General features: G+C 43.7%; 1 protein-coding gene across 1 annotated transcript in view; it reads left to right on the forward strand.

Annotated features, from left to right (window-relative positions):
• The window catches only part of NKCC (sodium potassium chloride cotransporter), a 230,853-nt gene that overhangs the window by 81,010 nt on the left and 129,877 nt on the right, over positions 1–19,966 (forward strand). The window contains exons 3-4 of the mRNA XM_067138361.2: positions 7,457–7,616; positions 11,175–11,270. Coding sequence (XP_066994462.1) covers positions 7,457–7,616; positions 11,175–11,270 — 256 coding nt within the window. The remainder of the gene's footprint in view (positions 1–7,456; positions 7,617–11,174; positions 11,271–19,966) is intronic.

The following is a 19,966-nucleotide window of genomic DNA, read 5'->3' on the forward strand; positions in this document are numbered from 1 at the left end:
TAAGGAAATATCTTAATTTGGGTGATCACATTAGTAAGGTTGTAAATAGAGGTCACAAGTATCTTCATATGGTTATGAGAGTATTTGATGTTATAAATAATGGCGTTTGGCCTCCGAAGAGGCCTAGCACAGGTCTTTCGAGTTGACGGCTTATAGGCGACCTGCGCTTCTATGAGGATGGGACCCTAACTATGATGAATTATAATTATCAAGACGGCACACACATCCAGCCCCCGAACCATCGAAATTAACCAATGGGGGTTAAAATCTCCGATCCGGCCAGAATCGAAGCCAGCACCCTCTGGACCAAAGGCCAGCACGCTAAGCATTTAGCCAAGGAGCCGGACTATTTAGGGGTTGTAGTAAGTATATAAACGAAAGGGCGTATAAGTCTCTAGTAAGGCTCAATGTGCATGGTTCCACTAGGGTTGTTCACAAGAGAACTGGAGAAGATTCCAAAGGAAAGCAGCACGATATGCAATGGCTGATTTCCGACAAAAGAGTAGGCAGTGGTTTACTTTGCCATGCCTGTCCCAGACAACAACGAACACGCTGTCCCCTACTTCCATCCTAACTGAAGTATATGATGTTTCGGCATTACTTGAAGATTATTTTGGTCCTCATTGGTTACTTTTGGAATCCATGTTACATCACAAGGACTGTGTCCAGGTTCATAGACTTGATACTGGTGATCATCTTCTTCTTCTTTCTCTTCCGGTTTCCCATATCCTACTGAGGCTGCGAGCACGAACTCTGTCGTGCATATGGGTTTGCCTTGTGCCCTTGCTCATACCAAACTTGTATGAAGGGATGTACTCACTGCTGCGAGAGTTTCTGTGGTGTTTCGTAGTGTGATGTGTTACATTTACATGAAGAGAACTGTACTGAGACGAACACAAACACCCGTGGCAGAGGAATCAAACCCGGCAACCTTTGAACTGAAGGCCTCAACCATTCAACGAAAGAGTCAGACGTAGAACTGATAGAAGTGATACTGCCGATGATGATACTTTTACGCAGGAAGAAGCAAATTTGTGTAAAAAAAAAAAAAAACTGAAGATTATTTGGCTGCATGGAGATTGATCCAAGAACAACAATACATTATTAATTTCAATTTTATTTCATGCAATTTACAGTCTCTGTGGTGTAGTGGTTAGCGTGATTAGCTGCCACCCCCGGAGGCCCGGGTTCGATTCCCGGCTCTGCCACGAAATTTGAAAAGTGGTACGAGGGCTGGAACGGGGTCCACTCAGCCTCGGGAGGTCAACTGAGTAGAGGTAGGTTGGATTCCCACCTCAGCCATCCTCGAAGTGGTTTTCCGTGGTTTCCCACTTCACCTCCAGGCGAATGCCGGGATGGTACCTAACTTAAGGCCACGGCCGCTTCCTTCCCTCATCCTTGCCTATCCCATCCAATCTTTCCATCCCTTCCCAAGGCCCCTGTTCAGCATAGCAGGTGAGGCCGCCTGGGCGAGGTACTGGTCATACTCCCCAGTTGTATCCCCCGACCAAGAGTCTGAAGCTCCAGGACACTGCCCTTGAGGCGGTAGAGGTGGGATCCCTCGCTAAGTCCGAGGGAAAAACCGAACCTGGAGGGTAAACAGATGATGATGATGATGATGATGATGATGATGATGATGCAATTTACAGTATTATCTCATTTTTTTATGTTTTATACATGTTTTAGCATCAGTACTGTTAAGAACAGTGCGGCTCGTGGTCTATTCACATGGGTGTACATCATTTTCCTCTTTAATGATCACGTTCTTTCTTTGTCTATCTTTCACGTGCACATATACGCACATAAACAGAATATCAAACTTACCCTTCCCTTCGCCGTTGACAGTCCCCATCTAATGGTTTAGACACGTGACGATGAATTAAGTTCATACTATGGTCCTCTTTTCATGGAAAATGTATCTATTACCGGAAATGAAGGAGACAAGTATGTGGGAAAGTGGCTCCGCACCCTAACACACCATTCATTGAGATGGCCTGGGCTACCAAGTGCGAGACTCTTCATGACTCGCAGTAAAAATGAAATGGCGTATGGCTTTTAGTGCCGGGAGAGTCCGAGGACAAGTTCGGCTCGCCAGATGCAGGTCTTTTGATTTGACTCCCGTAGGCGACCTGCGCGTCATGATGAGGATGAAATGATGATGAAGACGACACATACACCCAGCCCCCTTATCAGCGAAATTAACCAATTAAGGTTAAAATTCCCGACCCTGCCGGGAATCGAACCCGGCACCCCCGTGGCCAAAGGCCAGCATGCTAACCATTTAGCCATGGAGCCGATGCAATTCGGATTTCTAGGATGTTCTTCACCCAAACGTTAGCGAATGTTGTTGGAAGTCTTCGAACTATGTGGATGTTCCCTACACCACCTACTGCAACTCGCAAAAGCGCATGCGGCAGAATCTATAGCAATTCATAGCCTAGCCTCCAAATGTCCTTTACGAGACTGTCTCCCCCCCCCCCCCTGCAGTCCTGGTTCAACAAACTCACTGGACCCCTCGCATGAACCTTATATTGCAGTTTTGCCAGAAATCAACACGCTCGTGTAGGGGGACAATACCACTGGGGAGAGCGCGCGCAAATTGTAAACGAAATTAACATGATCGGAAACTTATATTTTCTGTAACGTGCTTAAAAATAAATGCCCTGCATGTTAACCACTCCGGGTGTACATTTACGAGTATGCGGACAGGAACCGCCCGCCACTGTTAAAACGAGTTAAGCAGTAGATACATAATTAAATTAAAATAATAGTCATACACTGACTGACAGAGCAAATGCAACACCAAGGAGGAGTGGTTCGAAAGGGATGAAAGTTGGGGAAAAAACAGAGACGGCACGGACGAATAATTGATGTTTATTTCAAACCGATATGCAGGTTACACAATGCGCACGGCATCGACTCAGTAGGATGTAGGACCACCGCGAGCGGCGATGCACGCAGAAACACGTCGAGGTACAGAGTCAATAAGAGTGCGGATGGTGTCCTGAGGGATGGTTCTCCATTCTCTGTCAACCATTTGCCACAGTCGGTCGTCCGTACAAGGCTGGGGCAGAGTTTGCAAACGGCGTCCAATGAGATCCCACACGTGTTCGATTGGTGAGAGATCCTGAGAGTACGCTGGCCACGGAAGCATCTGTACACCTCGTAGAGCCTGTTGGGAGATGCGAGCAGTGTGTGGGCGGGCATTATCCTGCTGAAACAGAGCATTGGGCAGCCCCTGAAGGTACGGGAGTGCCACCGGCCGCAGCACATGCTGCACGTAGCGGTGGGCATTTAGCGTGCCTTGAATACGCACTAGAGGTGACGTGGAATCATACGCAATAGCGCCCCAAACCATGATGCCGCGTTGTCTAGCGGTAGGGCGCTCCACAGTTACTGCCGGATTTGACCGTTCTCCACGCCGACGCCACACTCGTCTGCGGTGACTATCACTGACAGAACAGAAGCGTGACTCATCGGAGAACACGACGTTCCGCCATTCCCTCATCCAAGTCGCTCTAGCCCGGCACCATACCAGGCGTGCACGTCTATGCTGTGGAGTCAATGGTAGTCTTCTGAGCGGGCGCCGGGAGTGCAGGCCTCCTTCAACCAATCGACGGGAAATTGTTCTGGTCGATATTGGAACAGCCAGGGTGTCTTGCACATGCTGAAGAATGGCGGTTGACGTGGCGTGCGGGGCTGCCACCGCTTGGCGGCGGATGCGCCGATCCTCGCGTGCTGACGTCACTCGGGCTGCGCCTGGACCCTTCGCACGTGCCACATGTCCCTGCGCCAACCATCTTCGCCACAGGCGCTGCACCGTGGACACATCCCTATGGGTATCGGCTGCGATTTGACGAAGCGACCAACCTGCCCTTCTCAGCCCGATCATACCCCTCGTAAAGTCGTCTGTCTGCTGGAAATGCCTCCGTTGACGGCGGCCTGGCATTCTTAGCTATACACGTGTCCTGTGGCACACGACAACACGTTCTACAATGACTGTCGGCTGAGAAATCACGGTACGAAGTAGGCCATTCGCCAACGCCGTGTCCCATTTATCGTTCGCTACGTGCGCAGCACAGCGGCGCATTTCACATCATGAGCATACCTCAGTGACGTCAGTCTACCCTGCAATTGGCATAAAGTTCTGACCACTCCTTCTTGGTGTTGCATTTGCTCTGTCAGTCAGTGTATTTTAATACTTGCACAATTATACAATGAAATAATCCGGTATAATAGCAAAAATGACTGGATGAAAAGTAAACTTTGTTACCATGTCCAAGAAATCTTTCACACCTTATCCCCCGAGCAATGCCATAATTTCGCTGCGGTTCGCAAATTTAGCATCGCGCTCACGGCTGTAATTCAATTCTCCCCGCTTCCTAGAAATGTACAAATTAGTCTAGTGTGATAGTTCATCGACCATCTCAGCGTTTATCAACTGCATGAAACAGTCAATTTCTGTTGATATCTTCCTCGCCTCCCCTTCCGGTCTTGGCAGTATTTTTACAATATTCCTTGCTTTTACCCTCTAAGTACGTTTTGAAAAGTTCGTCGTGAACCACATTGTTCTTCCATCTCTCCCGAATACAAATTCTCTTTCGTTATCGTCTTCATAGATCTCACTGTCCGAATCGGCCTCCTGCTCCGTATCACTGTTATGATCCTGATCCGATACGTTTATAATTTTCTCCTTCACATCCGAAAACTCCGAGGCAGAATCCTTTATTTCATCGGACAACTGGCTCAAAATGCCAGGTATGTCTCCATTATTGAAAAAAACCTGACCTAAAATAGAAATATACTACATGTAATTACGCCTAACTTTGCCTAAATACCCGGAAAGTACAAAGGAAAGGAAATTTTAAAGACACAAATTTTACTTTCATGACCAGGCGCGCGGTTGACTTTCTCAACCAGGTTCGGGTACCAAACGTTAGCTCGAAATAACTACACACGTATCGCTTCCACTGTTGTCGAAACTCGACTGAAATGAAGATCAAGAATGAGAGCAAAGGTATTAGTTGCGAGGTGGTGAAAGATTGACAGTTCTAGGAATTACGGCGTAAAATAGCACGCTGGTTAACAAAAACAATAGGCGCAGTATTCATGTCCCTATCAGAATTAGTTTACGTGTTCATGTTTATCCATTTTAAGTACATTCATATTAATTACTAATACAAGTTTTTAATTTTATTTGGATAATAACATTGAAACAAAAGGTAAAACGCCGTTAAATGAAATGTTTATGCGATTGGAAGCCTGTAAACGACTGAAAACGTAACTGGTTGACAACCGCGCGCCCGGTAGTGTGACAGAAATTGGCGCGCCCGTCTAGCGTTAAGAAATACTACTACAGTCAATAAGTTCGTTGACTGGCGCCTACAGTATAGGCAACACAGTGTACTTCTGTGCACGTGCTACAATCAATATGTTCCTGGACTGGCGCTAACAGTTCAATAGTCTTTTGCCCTGTTTTTCGCTTCTTATTTCTCGACGTGGTGGACAGGCCAATTTCAACTTAATCATCTCAGACGTATCGCTAGCAGATTTGCCTAAGTTTTGACTGAAGTTGAAATTTTCCCGTTGCTCAAACTACGACATTCTCAAGTTGCGCCGCTGACATTAAACTAGCCTACACAACAAAGACAGTAGTTCTCTTTATACTGCATGCACGCAACTGCCTCTTGCTGGGACTAGCGAAGAACTGTCGCGGCAACATTCTGTGATGTAAACTCTCCACACTAGACGGTCAGTCCACGAACTTATGACTCTACTACGTATATTTCATTTAATGTTTAAAATCCTCAAAATGTAGAAAATGGAAATAATAAAAATGATACTGATTTTACGTTCCACTAACTACTTTTTTGACAATTTTCGGAGTTTTTCGCAATTTTGTCCCGCAGGAATTCTTTTATGCCAGCCCCGTGGTGTAGGGGTAGCGTGCCTGCCTCTTACCCGGAGGTCCCGGGTTTGATTCTCGGCCAGGTCAGGGATTTTAACTGGACCTGAGGGCTGGTTCGAGGTCCAATCAGCCTACGTGATTAGAACTGAGGAGCTATCTGACGGTAAAATAGCGGCCCCGGTCTAGAAAGCCAAGAATAACGGCCGAGAGGATTCGTCGTGCTGCCCACACGACACCTCGTAATCTGCAGGCCTTCGTGCTGAGCAGCGGTCGCTTGGTAGGCCAAGGCCCATCAAGGGCTGTAGTGCCGTGTGGTTTGGTTTGGTTGTAGGAATTATTTTATGTGCCCTTAAATTTACCGACACGAGGCTAACACATTTGAGCACCTAAAGATACCACCGGATTGACCCAGGATCGAACATGCCAAGTTGGGGTCAGAAGGCCAGCACCACAACCGTCTGAGCTATTCATCCCGGCGAAAATGGAACTTCACCATAATGTAGTAACTTACGGCTCTGAACTTACACCACTGAAAAACATAGCATCATGTACTTTTTTTTACAATTTGTTTTACGTCGCAACGACGCAGATAAGTCATATAACGACGACAGGATAGGAAAGGATTAGGAGCGGGAAGGAAACGGCCGTGGCTTTAATTAAAGTACAGCCCAAGCATTTGCGTGGTGTGAAAATCGGAAACTACGGAAAACCATCTTCAGGGCTGCCGACAGTGGGGCTCGAACCCACTATCTCCCGGATGCAAGCTCAGAGTTGCGCGTCCCTAACCGCACGGCCAACTCGCCCGGTCAAGTACCTTTTACAACGCATGTAAAATACTTACATCCCTACACTGCGTCATGTGGACGAGTCAATATACGGTATACAGTATACTGTAGGAGTGCGTAAATACGTCACACAAACATACATTACTACAGTAAGGTTAATTTTCCCTTACACACGTGCATAGGAAAATGAACAGAACGGAAATATTTCTGATGGACTGCATAGCCATATGTGACTGGAGACGTGGTCAATTTGAAGGAATATAATGGATGGGAAGAGCCTTATGACATACGAGCCTTTTCCCTTCTTCAACAACGATATGGCTCTCAGTCCTGGCCAACCATCAATACTTCACATCACAGCCTACAAGAAAACATCGATAATCTGTACTCCAACGCCTCCCTTTGATAATGGCACGTCACATGACGAGCTACGACGCAGGAGTCCAGAGTTACACTATTTGTTAGGCATGTGGTACGGAGATTTTAGTACATCAAGATGGAAACCTTCTTGCATCAGTCAATGGCATCATAGCGAGGTCAGACACTCGTTGATAGATACAATTCTCCTTACACGAGTTGTCTAGAAGTCTACACCTTAAAATTTTCATATTTTTGGAACACTCCCCGGCCAAGAAGGGTTCCAAAACTATTACCGTACTCTACGCCAAAATAGTATATCTATGACTTACCTGCTTCTGGTATTAAACATTGCATATATCCTATATATGAAAAGTGAATGAGTTTCTTTCTTTTTCTCTTTTAGGATGTGGAAGCCGATCAGCAGAAGGGGGAAGACCACGGGGCAGGAGGACATGGTATCAAGTTGGGCTGGATACAAGGAGTCCTCATCCCCTGTTTACTCAACATCTGGGGAGTCATGCTCTTCCTCCGGCTCTCCTGGGTCGTAGCACAATCGGGTATAGGTGAGTACCGACCACTATTTGTGTAAACACCATATTTACACGATTATAATACTCACATTTTTTTAAAGGAAAAATGTCGTCTTTAAAACCAAAGTGCGTATCAGTTTCGAATAGCTGTTGAATATTTTATAGAATTGCAGTGGTAATGTCAGACAGCAGCGCACCGGTCTTTCACCGCTGGGATCCGTGGTTCAAATCCCGGTCACTCATGTGAGATTTGCGCTGGACAAAGTGGAGGCGGAACAGGGCTTTCCTTGGGTACTCCGGTTTTTCCTGTCATCTTTCATTCCAGCAACACTCTCCAATATCATATCATTTTCATCTGTTAGTCATTAATCATTGTCTCAGACGACATACTTCGGCAGCCGGCACAATTCCTATCCTCACCGCTAGATGGGGCTTACATTTCTGATCCGGCCGAGTGACTGGAAACAGGCTGGGGATTTTCATTTGCAGTAGTTATGTCATCTAGTGGAGACCGGCTCAGTGATATTACGGCATCAAAGGTCAAGGCAGTCGTTCACTTCTATCTCACTGCATGACTCTCCTTTTTCGTAATTTTTTTTTCTTCGCGCTCTACTTATCATTTCGATGGTTATTTTAATTATCTTCCATAACAATACGGGAGCATCAGCCGATGCAGAGTGGTTCTCTCCCGATAAGTGGTCACGGCTAGTCCGTGGTCCGACAGTTCTGCACTCGGACCGACCAACCGAGCAGAGGAGGGGAGGCCACGGCTCAACCGTGGCTCTACATCTCTGTATTCGGGAGACGGAGAGAGGCTGGTCGGTTGTCCTGAGAATAGCTTTCCATGATTTTCTACTTGCATGCACTAAGGCGAATGCCGGTACAGTTCCTAGTATAGGCCACGGCCGCGAACCCTCTCACCTTCTCCGCACATGCTCTTCTCCGATACAAATCTCCTGGTCTGAGAGACGGTTTCACTGTCGTGGAGGACCGCCTCCCCCTTCAAGTGAGGAATGAAAACATTTATTAGTAGTAGTCAGCATGGACCGATTGGTGGTAGTAGTGGTCATTGTTTTCTTTTCCTCTCTACAGTTTTGCTTTACGTAGCACCGACACATACGTTTTATGGCGACGATGGAATAGAAAAGGCCTAGTAGTGGGATGGAAGCGGCCGCGGCTTTAATAAAGGTAAACCCCAGCATTTCTCTGGTGCGAAAATTGAAAACCATTGAAAACCATCTTCAGGGCCACCGATAGTGGGGTTCGATCTCACTATCTCGCGAATTCAAACTCACGGCTGGGCGTCCCTAACCGCACGGCCAACTCGCTCGGTGGCCATTGTTTAAGGGGGAGGTACAACTGTGTAACCATCCTCTATTAACACTAATCAGAGAACAAAAATGGAAGGGAACCGACACTTCGGAGGTGAAATAGTGAACATTAATATACATACCATACGTCTTCATTATAGAATCTTACACCACGCAGTAGCAACTTCAGCGCAGTTAATTGCAATTCATCCTCTTACTACATTGGCTTTGATGTTCCGTCAGTACTCGCGTTCTGTCGCTTGTTTTATTTCTTCGTTCTAAAAAAATAATATTTTTGGATCTTGCCCTCCAAGTTCCTCTCGGAAATTCTTGAACTCTGATACTACTCACCTGAAACGGTTTCTGTCTTGGATGCCTTCCTGTCCCATGCACATTTTCTCATCTGAACGGATTTCATTGACTTCTCTTGGAACAATCACTTTTCCCTCTAAGTAGATTAGGATCTCTTGTATGAGTCTCTTTTCGTTCATTCTGTAGTAATGTCAGAAAAACATGACATGTCCCTTCTGTCATTGATTCCACAATTCCTTCGGTTTCTTTGTAAAGTTCACTGTTAGGTATTAGTATCTGTTGTCTATCATCACACCTAGTTCCTAGAAGAGACGTATATATATATATATCACCATTCTGTCTGCAAACACCTGCGAAATAACCATGAATCTCCACAATCCTCTGTTTGCAACTAACTCTACGGTCTAGTTTTGTTCCACACATTTTATCTTTAAATCATTAAAAGCCGAGTCTACCTATTGTCGCCTGGGTGTCTCCTTGCTTCTATTGCTCTCCATTTATGGACAGCAAATCCCCTCAATTCGGACTCGGAGGGAATATACGAATCAACAAAAATTAAATCGTCAGTTCATTAGGCCTAAAGAAGTTCTAAATGAATCCTGTGAAAGCAATCCCAGTTTTAATGGTAATGACATGGACAGTAGGGCCCTTCACATTGGCGATAATTTTTTTAATAAAAAACAGGGAATCCAGCTGATCAAGGCCACTTTAAAGTCAAGATTGACGAATTAAAACATTGTTACGTAAATTGATGCTGTAGACCGTCTGATACATTTCCAAAAGACTTAAACACTTAGAGTAGTGTAATTTTGGCAGGGTTGCCCAAATATTGGATCATTAGTTCTGAAGTTCTAAGACCATATATGACCACGTGATTTAGTTACGATAAGGTTGAAAATATCCCATTTTGGACTAACACCACAAATCAATACTTTAGGAGTCCTTTGTCAACTGACAAGGGGCTGCCTGGCCGAGGCGGTAAAGGCGTGCTTGGCGCGCCCGGAAGGACATGGGTTCGATTCCCCGTCAGAAAGTCATAACATTTAAGAAACGATATTTTCACTTCCGGAGGTGCACATGGCCCTGAGGTTCACTCAGCCTACACCAAAAATGAGTACAAGGTTAATTCCTGGGAGCAAAGGCTGCCGGGCGTAGAGCTAACCACTCTACCCCATCAAGTGCCGAGGTTACAGATAGTGGAAGCGTTTACCTTCCACTCCTCCAAGAGCCTTCATGGCCTGTACGGAGATGACTTTACTTTTATTTTTTATCAACTGACAAAATGGTGTATGCCGTGGACAGAGTTGGCGTGCTGAACGAATTCACTCAACGCTTCAGGGCTCGGATGTGTCCGTTGTCCGTATTCTTATTCCATTTACCGTTTTGGGAAATCGGCGACTTCCTTTTTATATTTTTATAAAGGTCTAGTAAAATCTACGTTCTCCCTTTTTAACACGAATAAGTCCAGTTTGACTTTTATTAACAATTACTCTTGCAACAATAAGCTATGGGAATAGTGTCCGACTGAAACTGAAATATAATAAGAATTATTAAAATAGGATTTCAAAAATATTTAGTCACTAATATTGGCTTCGAAATTTCGTTTCAGCAATATTATCTTGCTTTTAAGTTGATTTCCATGTTATAACGGGACATTTTGGATGTTTTATTTTTCATTTCACATGAGAATTTGGCAAATTTTGTGCCCAAAAGCAATATCCACGTTAATCTCTGTGATTCCTGTAATTTATGTCTCAAAACTGCAAATATGCGCTTACGGAAATAAACGTCTCAAATGTATGTAGCATTATTCTATACACTTTGTCACATCAGATTATGTACCCATATGGAGTGTGAGTTGTTCAAATAGCTCCTCATTCTACAATTGTTGTACGTCCCCTCGCTAACAGAGCATAGCATGCATTTTTTGCTAAATGAAAAAGCACTGTTTATTCTTCTTTTCTTGCAGGTCAATCTCTAGTGATCATCGGCATCTCCGCCGTCGTGTGTGTTCTCACCACGCTGTCCCTGTCAGCGATCAGCACAAACGGCGAAGTCAAAGGAGGTAAGTTCAGAAACTGTGCCACTAGTGTAGAACTAGATCCTCTCTGAAAGGTTTCTGCTTTATTTCTTTATTTATTTATTTCCTTCTTTCTTTCTTTCTTTCTTTCTTTCTTTCTTTCCTATTTATTTATTTCCTTCTTTTTTCCCCATTCAACTTTTTGTGGTTTAACGTCACACTTACACATCGAAAGTTGTCGCCGACGCAATGATGGGGAAGCGTAGGATTGGGAAGGTAGCGGCGGTGACCCTAATTAAGGCAAAAATCCTAGCATTTGCCTGGTGTGAAAATAGGAAACTAAGGCAAGCTATCCTAAGGGCTGCCGACGTGGGATACGAATACACAATCCCTTTGTTTGTACCTATCTCGTTTAATTCTTCTTCTTCTTCTTCTTCAAGGCTTCGATCCGTTGGTCTGTCCCCAATTCCTTTGTTCCACCAAATTAATATACCCCTTGCGTTCTAAGATATTTTCTATTTCGGATATTCCTCACATTTTGATACTTGTCCAACTCCTTAGGCTGAACGGTCAGCATAGTAGCCTTCTCTTCGGAGGACACCGGTTTCGATTCCTGGTCGGGCTAAGTATTCTAGTCACCTTTGGTTGACTCCTCTACACATCTTCATTCACATAAAAACGCATCGCCCTACCAATCACCACGTCTGTGTCTGTCTGTTAGGTCATCAGCCCAGATACTGTTTGGATCCTCAAATAGCATCACCAAAGGCTATGCAGTTATAGGAAAACCGCAAAAAACCAATCGCAGAGCCCAAATGAGGCGTACTACGCAAGATGAGGCGTGAGGAAGTTTCCCATTGCTTTCATCACTGGACCAGAATGTGCCACTGCAGCATGACTGGCCCTATGAGCAACACCTTTCATAACACTCAGACACTAGTTGTCCTCCGTATGCCATTACTCAGCGCCACCCATACCACAGCAACTTCCATATTGTCACAACCATGGATGAGACTGGGACTTCGGTGGAAGCTACACTTTGCTCTGGCCTGTGCCAAGAGACGGATACAAAAGCACTGCATCCATAAAGAAATGGCAACAGGCTATACCAACCAACCACCATAGAAACACATAATAAAGAATACATACCGTACAGGGTTGGAGTCTGAAAGGGCATCCTCCAAAATGGATTTATTATTGATTAATTGTGGATCGACTTCTTTGCAGAATGGTCAGCGTAGAGGCCTTCGTTTCAGAGGGTCCCGGATTCGATTCGCAGGTGGGTCGTGTGTCGGGGATTTTAATAGCGTCTGATTAATTCTTTTGGCTTAAAGACTGGGTGTTTGTGTTTGTCCCAATTCTTTCCCCTCCATATTCAGACAACACAGCACACTACCAACCACAACAGAAACACACACTCGTGAATACATCTCTCCCCATAGGATTAACGTGAGGAGGGACATCCGGCCTTTAAACAGGGCCAAATACATAAGTGCTGCAGAATTCGCACCCGCGACCCCACAGGTATGAGGAAAAGCTGTGGAAGAAGAAGATTCTTGAGTGATTATGTCCAACTAAGGAGTGCGTTTGAACTTATTTAGTACAACGTCTATTGTTTCCTTCCCAATATTTCTTTATTCGTTCGCTGAGTGCGTTTCTTCGTTCTTCTGTCCATCTTGCATAATTGACTTTTAGGTTTCTCTACAAATTTATGTTCGCTTAGTAAGCTTCGCATTTGTCCGGCTCCGCGGTGTAGGGGACAAGGTGTTCGTCTGTCACCCGGCGGCCCTGGGTTCGATTCCAGGCCGGGTCCGTGATTTATAATTGTAAATGATTAATTCCCCTGGCCTGGTGACTGGGTGTTTGTGTCGTCCTTAACGTTCCTTTTCCTCACATTCAACTATTTACATTTCCGCCATTTACATAATACACGCACGTTCCTCACATATGGTGCAAGTAGGGGCAAAAGACGCCCCGAACAAATAGAAAGAAAACACTTTGAATTTTTGCTCGTATCTTGAATGGTTTCCTCAGCAATACCAACTTCTTGTAGATCGCTGATTTCCACTAACTAATTGTTCCAGTTTTTTAGTGATAGTGCTAGGATTGGAAGTCCCTTTGTCAGCCTATTGTTATCCATTCTGTGTAGTAGGTGTCCCTAGAATTTTATCGCCTATTTTCTCATTATATCTGTGGTTTTATTATTATTATTATTATTATTATTATTATTATTATTATTATTATTATTATTATTATTATTATTATTATTATTTCGTTTCCGCCAGCTATGGACCACGCTATTTCAACCGTTTTCTGTCTTGCTATTTAACACTCGCCAGTACTCCCGCATCCTTCTCCGGTGAACTTCCTTCCGTTTTTCGGTCTACATCTTGCCTGTCTTCATTTCAGGTTTTGGTCTAAAACTTTGTAGATTTTCAAGTTTCTTCCTTAAAGGGTCACGTTGCAAGATGTCATCACGTAAGATCCCCGATACTTGTAAATCCCTTTCCACCTCAGTGAACCAGACCCTCTTGAGAAAGTAGGCAAAGTTTCGAATGGACGATCTTTCCGGTCTCATTTGTGTTAATTGACCATAGATATAAATCCTTCTTTTTCTAATAGTGTCTGTTATTTTCTCCACACGCAAATATAGTTCATAATTGTGCCTTCTCCTTTATTCTCCTTGTTACTCAACTAGGTCGAAGATCTTCCTTAAAACCTTTCTTTCTTTCTTTCTTTCTTTCTTTCTTTCTTTCTTAATCTGCTTACCCTCCAGGCTCGGCTTTTTCCTCGGCCTCAGCGAGGGATTCCACCTCTACCGCCTCAAGGGCAGTGTCCTGGAGCTTCAGACTCTGGGTCGGAGCGATACAACCGGGGAGAACGACCAGTACCTCGCTCAGGCGGCCTCACCTGCTATGCTGAACAGGGGCCTTGCGGGAGGATGGGAAGATTGGAAGCGATAGGCAAGGAAGAGGGAAGGAAGCGACCGTATCCTTAAGTTAGGTACCATCCCGGCATTTTCCTGGAGGTGAAGTGGGAAACCACGGAAAACCACTTCCAGGATGGCTGAGGTGGGAATCGAACCCACCTTTACTCAGTTGACCTCCCGAGGCTGAGTGGACCCCGTTCCAGCCCTCGTACCACTTTTCGAATTTCGTGGCAGAGCCGGGAATCGAACCCGGGCCTCCGGGGGTGGCAGCTAATCACACTAACCACTACACCACAGAGGCGGAGTCCTTAAAATCTTCCTTAGAATATCCCTTTCTTTGGTGTCTAGTTATTATTATTATTATTATTATTATTATTATTATTATTATTATTATTATTGTTGTTGTTGTTGTTGTCGCTGTAGTTGTTGCTGTTGTTGTTTTTGATGCAAAATGGTTATAGCAGAGATGCCGTGGTATTTACTCATAATAATTGTTAGATGTAGATTTTTACCACGAATTATTCCACTTCAGTTACTAGAGTTTTAACTTTATTGGAAGTAATCATCAGTCTAAATACAACAAAAAATCATACTAATTTCTTATTCTCCTTCTTCTTCTTAATCTGTTTACCCTCCATGGTTGGCTTTTCCCTCGGACTCAGTGAGGGATCCCACCTCTACCGCCTCACGGAAAGTGTCCTGGAGCATGAGATATTGGGTCGGGGATACAACCTGGGAGAATGACCAGTACTTGTCCAGGCGGCCTCACCTGCTATGCTGAACGGGCCTTGCGAGGGGATGGGAATATTGGAAGGGATAGACAAGGAAGAGGGAAGGAAGCGACCGTGGCTTCAAGTTAGGTACCATTCCAGCATTTTCCTAGAGGAGAAGTGGGAAACCACGGAAAACCACTTCCAGGATGACTGAGGTGGGAATCGAACCACCTCTACTCATGCTAATTTCTTATTCTTATTCTTATTCTTATTCTTCTTCATCTGTTTACCCTCCATGTTTAGCCTCCCGAGGCTGAGTGGACCCCGTTCTAGCCCACGTACCACTTTTCAAATTTGGTGGCAGAGCCGGGAATCGAACCCTGGCCTCCGGAGGTGGCAGCTAATCACACTAACAACTACGTCACAGAGGCGGACTCATGCTAAGTTTTGTTACTTAAATGCAGGCTCTATAGATTAGTCTAAAAACTAAGGTGAATATAAAATAACATCAAACATAAAATAAAAAACATATTTTAAAAAACGCTGAACAAACATTCTATAGCGTGAACACCCGAAGCCACACATGTTACAGCCAAATGAGAATCGGGTAGCGGAAATAAGTTGAGAGGTGGATCTGTAGAGTGTATTAATCACAGACTATTCAGGAAAGAGTACATGAAATGGAATAATTAGTGGAAAAATCTACATCTAAAACCCATTATTATTATTATTATTATTATTATTATTATTATTATTATTATTATTATTATTATTATTATTATTATTATTGTGGCTTTCCGGGAAGAAGGGAGAATAGCGGCAAATGACAGGATAACAAGCAGTGAAACAGTCCCGGGAGTTGTGAATACTTTCAGATACTTGGGGATTACGTTCCAGCCCTCCTTTACTTCTTTTAGAATTCATGTAAGTGAAAGCTCATTGGCAGCCATCAAAAATATATATGATCTGAAGGAATCCACTAAACTATCTCTAAATACAACTAGTAGCTATTCTATGCAAAGGTTCTATCAGCCCTGACATACGGTTTGGAGCTAATTTGGGGATATCTAACCCTATCTGACCATAGAGTTATTGAGAATGTCAAGGCTAGATTCTTGAAAAGAATTTTAGGGATTTCCAAAATGTCACCATAAGACTTGCTTATGAGCTAGCCAGAGAAACCTTCCTTATGGAAGGCATAAGAATGAGACTACAATTGTCCTCACATGCCACGAACAGGAACTACTTCCAATTAGACAAAGAAAACGAGCGGAAATTGACTTCGAATTCTACAGGACGGATGCAATGATTAATCGAAGCTGGACTGGACTGAACAACGAACCGATAAGTGCTCTGAACAGATTGGCAATGAATGGTTTCCATCACAAACTTTGCTTACGACATGGTTTACGTGACCCATCTGTGCAGTGCGTGCGTGCGTGTGTGTGTGTGTGTGTGTTTGTTTGTTTGTTTGTTTGTTTGTTTGTTTGTTTGTTTGTTTGTTTGTTTGTTTGTTTGTTTGTTACGTAACAAACGATGTGATCGATACCATTTTAGTGAGTGCTGTAAGGGAACAATTTCCTAATTGGATTACTAAAAAGTAATACACATTTTTGCGCAATTTCTTCTTATTATTATTATTCTTTCCTTCTTTCTTTTCTTTTCTTTCTTTCTTTCTTTCTTTCTTAATCTGTTTACCCTCCAGGGTTGGTTTTTCCCTCGGACTCAGCGAGCGATCCTACATCTACCGCCTCAAGGTCAGTGTCCTGGAGCGTGAGACTTTGAGCCGGGGGATACAACTGGGGAGAATGACCAGTTTCTCGCCCAGACGGCCTCACCTGCTATGCTGTCGGAGGCCTCGTCGGGGGTTAGGAAGATTGGAAAGGATAGACAAGGAGGAGGGTAGGAAGCGGCCGTGGCCTTAAGTTAGGTAACATCCCGGCATTTGCCTGGAAGAGAAGTGGGAAACCACATAAAACCTCTTCGAGGATGGAATCGAACCTCCTCTACTCAGCTGACCTCCCGAAATGAATGGACCACGTTCCAGCCCTCGTACCGCTTTTCAAATGCCGTGGCAGAGCCAGGAATCGAACCCGGGTAGCAGAGCTAAGTGGCCGAAAGCCCTATGACACCGGGTGACTAAGTAAGAAGAAAACAAATGTAAAGCCGAAAAACGATTAGAAATTTAGAAAGTAAAAGAAGTCACACCACAGTAATTTGGAGGAAGTTTAACGGGGGTAATTCTTCGTGCTTCCTTGCATTTAAACTATTTCTCATGAAAAAATGAAAATATGAAAGTCCGAAGACAGAAAATTACATTTGCTTTAGGAAATACAAAGCCCTGCATTTTATTTGAGGAAGGAGCCGGCGACCTAGCTATTATAAACTAAGGAGAACGTAGAAATCTTGCCTAGTTTCCCACGCAATGAATTCACTTAATAAAACTGACTGCCATAATTTGTTTATAAACGTGTCATGATGCCGAAAACCCCGCCTCTCATCTCCCAGAGGAGATCTCCTCTATCCTCTGTCCGTAAAACACACAATAAAGCTGCCGCAAGGTCAGACAGCTTATGCTCAAAATTCGCTTCGTATATAGTGGTTCGGCAGAATAATCTATATGTTTTATATAAGTACCTTTTCGATTGGGTTAAGGAATTTTAATAACAAGCTTAAACGTTTATGATAGGTTGATCAACTTGATATCACGCCTTTAGATGGGAGGGTTAATTTAATGGCAATTCTGATAAATTAGCGGAATTTTATTTATTCGTATCAGAAACATACATTTTACATCACATAATGGTACGGTACTTAATTACATACATATCAAATAGTGTCTGCACAGAATTTTGCCAAAGCACGGGCATTAGGTATCGCAGCCATCAAGTCCTCCATTGTGCTACAGTTCATGAAATGGGCTGTGGTTTGGTCTTCACCACATTCACATAGCCTGGATGTGGCAGGAAAGCCCCACATTACTATATTGATTCTTGATCAACCAACTCCAGTGTGAAGCCTATTCAACGATTTCCAAGTAGACGAATGTTCCTCATGTCCTGGAGGGAGATATTCAATTGGTAGCATCCAACCAACAAGTTGAGGATTTCTAGTTCTACATAATCTCAACCTTGTGGATTGAGCAGATTCGTTTAGATCTTCGGCTGTATTCAGGAAACTCCTCCTAGACCTCAATCTTCGGTGGGCAAGTTCATATCCGTATAATGGGTGTGCACATGAGGAAAGTGCTCAAGTTCTCACATTCATGGATGCAACTTCTCTTCTAATACCTGGTAAGGCGATTCCAGCCAAACAGTAGATTCTATCTCGTTGTGTTGGTCTCAAACAGCCAGTATAAGTCGACGTGTTTCATTTACAGAAATGTCAACTTGTTTAGCATGACTGGATCTGTACCAAACAGGGCAAGCGTACTCTACAATGGAGTAAAACAGAGCCAGGGCTGTAGTTCTCATCGTCTTTGGATTGTACCCCAATTGGTTCCAGACAACTTGCGAAGGATGTTTCTAGCTGACACGTTCTGCTTGATGTTCATGCAGTGTTGTTTGTAGGTGAGAGCACGATCAGTGTTACACCTAGATACTTAGGTGCTGGGCAGTGATCTAGTTGAGTATCTTCCCATACTACCTGCAATTTCCTTGACACCTGTCTGTTCTTTAAATGGAAGGCACATACCTGAGTTTTAGATGGGTTAGGCTTCAGTTGGTTTCCTCTGTAGTAGTAGGATAGTTCAGAAAGGGCCTCTCATAACTTTTCTTATACAACCTCAAAGCAGTTTGCTTGAGTAGCAATAGCTCCATCATCCCCATATATGAAGCTTCTGGTACCGCGGTTGGTCATTCGAATAGATATTGAAGAGCATAGGGGCGAGAACACTGACTTGTGGCAAACCGATTTTTTGTTTCCTCCATCGAATATTCTGATCTTGAAATTCGACGAAGAACCTACGATCTTGTAGAAGATTTCTAATGACTTCAGTCATCTTGTAATCCTTTGTCATGTTGTATAGTTTGTACAGCAGTATACGGTGATTAACTGTATCATATGCAACAGATAAGTCGATAAAAGCCACCCCTATGATTTTATGATTTTCGTATCCATCTACTGTATCATATGGAGCACCTGCGAAGTACAACTTTTCCCTTTTCGGAATCCTGCTTGCTCTGGTATGAGAAGTGGTTCAATGATCACTGTAAGTCTTTCAAGAATCATCCGTTCTGGGATCTTGTACAGATGACACAACAGTGAGATAGGCCTGTAATATTTCGAATCGTTTGGGTCTTTTCGTGGTTTGAGAATTGCGATTACTCTGGATTTCCTCCACACACGTGGTAACTTGCAGGTGTTTATACAGTTATTGTACAGTTATAGTAACTATTGTTTAGCAACAGGTCCAAATTGCTTAAAGTGTTCAATACATATTTCATCTAGGCCGGCAGCCTTACCATTCTTACACTGATTTATTGCACTATTCGGTTCAGATAAAGTAACGGGTTTAGTGAGTGTATCAGTCTCCTGCTCACAATCCCTCTTAGTTCCTTTATTCTGAAGTCGACATCGATTAGATGCTCGTCCATTTTCTAGAAGTTGATGTGCAATTTGGTTTGCTGTGAAATTGGAATGTGTTGAAGTTGTAATGGAATCACTATTGAGTCGTCTAAGTAATCGCCAAACTTTTTGACTACTCCTACCCATGTCAATCTCTTCGATCGACCTTAACCACTGTGCCCGTTTTACTTCAGAAATAGAAGAAATTACTTGTTGTCCCATTGTGATGCTGTCATTGCTGAAAGGATTTTCTTCAAATAGTTTATGATATTTGGACTCTGCCAGGAGGGCAGAGGTTTCCTGAGTTAGACCTTGTATGTTATTCGTTCTACATCCTCTAGGGATTGTAGATCATGAATACTCCTGGATGATAATATTGAACTATTGATATGCTTGTGGAATTGGATTGAGTGGTTTGATCTTCTCGTCCAGTAAGTTGGTGAATCTTTCCCAGTTGGCTTTCTTAAAATTATATCTCCTTTTAAAGTAGACCTCTTTCTCTAATGGCAGCTACCAGTTGACACATTGTTGGG

The sequence above is a fragment of the Anabrus simplex genome, chromosome 1 (assembly GCF_040414725.1).
Source record: "Anabrus simplex isolate iqAnaSimp1 chromosome 1, ASM4041472v1, whole genome shotgun sequence".
NCBI classification, from domain to species: domain Eukaryota; kingdom Metazoa; phylum Arthropoda; class Insecta; order Orthoptera; family Tettigoniidae; genus Anabrus; species Anabrus simplex.